At 44.2% G+C, this 4,494-nt stretch overlaps 1 protein-coding gene across 1 annotated transcript in view; it reads right to left on the reverse strand.

The window, feature by feature from the left end:
- The window catches only part of LOC103193279 (histone H4 transcription factor), a 17,958-nt gene extending 16,624 nt beyond the window's left edge, over positions 1-1,334 (reverse strand). Inside the window, exon 1 of the mRNA XM_007936438.2 lies at positions 1,297-1,334. Within this exon, the coding sequence (XP_007934629.2) occupies positions 1,297-1,334 (38 nt within the window). The remainder of the gene's footprint in view (positions 1-1,296) is intronic.
- Between the last annotated feature and the right edge of the window lie 3,160 nt (positions 1,335-4,494).

Here is a 4,494-nt window from a genome sequence, read left to right on the forward strand (position 1 = left end):
AAAATTAAAAAAAAAAAAAAAAAGATTCACTAACAACCTGCAATATGCAGATGATACAACCTTGCTTGAAAGTGAAGAAGATTTGAAGCACTGATGAAGATCAAAGACTACAGCCTTCAGTATGAATTATGGCTCAACATAAAAAAAAGCAAGAAAGACATCCTCACAATTGATTGGGTCATCATCATGATAAATGAAGAAAAGATCGAAGTTGTCAAGGAATTCACTTTACTTGGATCCACATCAATGCCCATGGAAGCAGCAGTTAATAAATCAAGTGACTTACTACGCTGGGCGAATCTGCTGAAAGAGACCTTTTGAAAGTGTTAAAGAGCAAAGATGTTACTTTGAAGACTAAGGTGTGCTAGACCCAAGCCATGGTATTTTCAATCACCTCTCATGCATGTGAAAGCTAGACAATGAATAAGGAAGCCCAAAGAAGAATGATGCATTTGAACTGTGGTGTTGGCAAAGAATACTGAATATGCCATGGACTGCCAGAAGAACCAACAAATGTATCTTCAAAGAAGTACATCCAGAATGCTCCTTAGAAGTGAGCATGTAAGGAGAAACCTGTTGGATCACAAATTCATACCAGAAATTACTTTAGGATTCCTCTGAGAAAGTGTCTACATAATTTCCTTTGTATGTATTTTCCAAAATGACATGTCTCCTATAGTGTTCTCTAAACCACAGATATAACACCCCCCTAAAAAAAAAACAAAAAAAAAAAAAACAGTGAAGCTGATGAGACTTAGTCTCATGTAATTTGGACATGTTACCAGAAGGGACCAGTCCCTGGAGATATATATCATACTTGGTAAAGTGGAGAATCAGTGAACAAGACGAGGACCCTCAACAAGATGGATTAACACAGTGGCTGCAACAGTGGTCCCAAACATAGCAATAATTTTGAGAATGTTGTTCTGCTGACTTAACAGCACATAACAACAACACAATTAAGTATTTACTATATGCCAAGCACTGTTCTGAGGGATTTACATTGATGAAAATTCCTTAATACAACAACCCCATTGAGGTTGCTGTTAGCAGCCATGGTATAGGTCCCCAACACACACCAACCCCATGCAAAATAGAACAAAATTATGCCCAGTCCTGGTCATGCCCACATTTAGTTTGCAGAGGTGAGAACTATTATTATCTCCACTTTACAAATGTGGAAACTGGTTCAGAGGATTAAGTAATTTACTCAAGGTCACAACACTAGAATTGATGGAGACAATTCAAACCCACGCAGTTTGGCTCCCTTTTAATTCCTACATCTACATGTCTTACCTCTTCTTGTCTGATTCCCTCCTCCCCAGAGTCATCATATCTGTATACACAATAACCAGAATATGTTTTATGAACTAGTTATTTTGTCAGTTTCTCCAACTAAACTGTGAGTTGGCCTGTGCCTTGTTCTTGTCTATCCACAGGGCCAGCACACATCTAATACAAGTTCTTTAAATGTCTAAGTAAATCTGTAACTTACTACTTTATTTCGAACAAAATGCTTACCTCCTCTGAACACATTTCATGAAAAGTAAAATGAGATACCAATATCACAGTCACAGGTATTGGGTTCAGTAGATCTGGTTAGAAAATTGCAACATTTACTTACTTACCTGACCTTGGGCAAATTACCTAAACCTCAGTTTCCCTACGTGGCAGAGAAAAATTATACCCATCTCATTGAATTAAGGATTAAAAATAGAAAACGGATATTGAAACTTCTAGCACAACATATAGCTAGAACTCAACGAGTGTTACCAATTAGCATCTCTGCTTCTAAGCAGCTCTGGTGGCACTGTGATTAAGGTATTGGGCTGCTAACGGAAAGGTGGGTAGTTCCAATCCACCAGCTGCTCCACGAGAGGAAAATGAGGCTCTACTTCCATAAAGATTTACACCCTTGGAAACCCTGGGCTAGGGCAGGGGGGTTCGCTATGAGTCCGAATCCACTCGATGGCAGCGGGTTTTATTTTTGTCTCTAAAGGTTCCCAAGGAGGGGTCGCTATGAGTTGGGTCCGACTCGATGGCACATAACAACAACTACTAAAGGTTCAGCAAGGGTTACACGATCTAAGCACCTACTATAAAAAAAAAAAAAAGTCAACAAAAGGACAAACCAAGGGATTTCTAATACTTATTTTCATCAGGAATCATAGTAAAAAGCAACAAACACTTGAAAGAAAATATATATTATAATGCGAGACACACAAGGTACCCTGAATGATATTCGCGAAAAAGAACCAGATCTTGAACCTCCTAAGTACTCGTAAATTGGCCGAAAATATAAGACTCCGACGCGTGAAGACAACGACCAAAACAAAGCATCTGATGAGAGAGACAGGAAAGAGAAATCTCCGAGGCAGGCAAAACAGAAAGCTTCCCCTAAGTGGTGGGGCCTGGTTCAAGTCTTTAAGGACAAGTAAAATTCGAAGAGGAAACCTTCTGGAAGGATGAAACCTCTCACCTGCAGTCTCACAGGCTTCCGGAATCCTTCCCCCTAAGGCGTGGCGGTGCCCACGTCTCAGCAGCAGCAAAGCCCCCAGAAGAAAAAAATAGAGAGGTTCGAGTCGGGGTTAGGGATGGTGATCACTGCGGTTGGCGGGGAAGACCAACGTCGCGGTCCTGAAAGAGGAAGCCTCATGGAGGCGACTCCAGAAGAGCCTGGCCTTCTGCAGCCGCCACAGAGTGAACCGTCTACACTGACCGGGCCAAACCGGGAGCCCTAGCTTACCGTCCCTCTGCTCGCAGCTCTCCCCGGCTTTCCTTCCACCTTGGACCATCTCCTGGAGGGAAGTTTGAGCGACGGCCAGCGACAGCCAATCACCGCTCACCGAGCCGACTAACAGCCAATCGCCGCTGCGTTTGGCGGAACCCGTGCTCGACCAAAACACGGAAGAGGCGGGAATGGTGGGTGGGACGCGGCGTCTAGAGCGGGAATGAGGAGCCGTGGGAAGCGTAAAAAGGTGGCGCTGGCAGGCGCGGCGGTACTCTAAAAGGTGCGAAGGCAGGAATCCCGCGGGCTTGAATTCCCTCAACTGCGCAGACTCAGTGCATGGGCCCCAATAGGCATGCGCAGAGCTCTCAGCGTTCTTTGCAAGGAGGAACAGGAGGCGTGGGAAGTTTAGTGTACAGCGCTGCCAGCCAGCTCGGCCGAAACTGGGGGCCAACTTCTGTTCTTTAGCACCTTATTCTCCTTGTCTCTTAAATATTGGTTTTCCTCTGGAGCCTTCCCTTTCCCCCAAACCTCTGGCTTCTGTGTTCCCCAGGCTCAGTGAACAACCCTGCCATCCATCCACTCATTCAAGTCAGAAACCTGGGAATCATGCTTGATCCCTGGGTCCTCATTGGTTATATCCAATCTATTGCCAGGTCCTGTGGATTCTTCCTCAAGGGATTTCTCAAATTCACCCTTTTTTCCTTAACTTCATCACCCCCATCCTAGGCCATCGGAATTTCTACGCTGGTTTGACTGTGTGCACTGTTGCTTCCCTCCAAACCATTCTCCACTGAGCACTCGAAGCGATCTACAAAGATCTAGATTGGTTCAAAGCTCCACTCTGCTTTAAACAACTCAAAGGCATTCTGTTGCCCTCCGGACAAAGCCTCAAAATCTTACTGATGTTTTCAAGGTCGTTCCGCACCTGGGCCCTGCCAGTTTACCTAGAATCCTTGCCCTCACCTTCTGCGCTCCAGTCCCACATTTCTTTCACACCAAGCCCTCTTTTACCTTTCATGGCTTATAGTTAGTGTTTCCTCTGCCTGAACTAACCTTCCCCTTCTCCTTCCACATTTGTTTGCCTAATTCATACTTATACTTCTGGATTGAATATAGGTGTCTTTTTCCCCAAGACGTCTTTGTCATTTCTAAAAAAAAATTTATTGTGATTTGGGTGAAAGTTTACACAGCAAATTCATTTCCCATACAACAACTCACATACACTTTGTCTCATGACATTGACTGCAATTTCCCACAATGCAACAGCTCTCTTCCCACTTCCTTCCCATAATTAGTTACCTCTTCCCTGTGTCCTTCCCTCCCATGCACTCCTGCGCCCCAACAACCGTCTCCCTATGCATACACAGCCCTTCTATTCTCCCATGATTGATCTCTCCAAGGAGTGTATCTACCTAATGTAAATGTTCAGCTCATATGCCTGTCTTCTGTTTGGCTGGAAGTCACAGGAGTGGATTCAATTCCAGACCTGAAGTGCAGCTAAAGGCCATAGTCTCAGGGGTTCCATCAGGCTCTACCAGACCAGCAAAGCTGCTCTTTCTTTTTTTTTTTTTTTCTATTTATGATTTTGAGTTTTGTTCCACATTGTTCTCCCACTCTATCCAGAATCTCCTACATAGATCCCCCTTTGAGTCGTTGAGAGTTGTAGCCGGGCACCACCTAGGTCTTCTGGTCTCATGGTCATATAGGCGTTAGCATCGCACAGTGTACCAGTCCCTTGGACTAATTGTTTCCATGAGTCTTTG

Source organism: Orycteropus afer, unplaced genomic scaffold (genome assembly GCF_000298275.1).
Source record: "Orycteropus afer afer isolate SDZICR_OR568_19922 unplaced genomic scaffold, OryAfe1.0 scaffold00036, whole genome shotgun sequence".
NCBI classification, from domain to species: Eukaryota; Metazoa; Chordata; class Mammalia; order Tubulidentata; family Orycteropodidae; genus Orycteropus; species Orycteropus afer.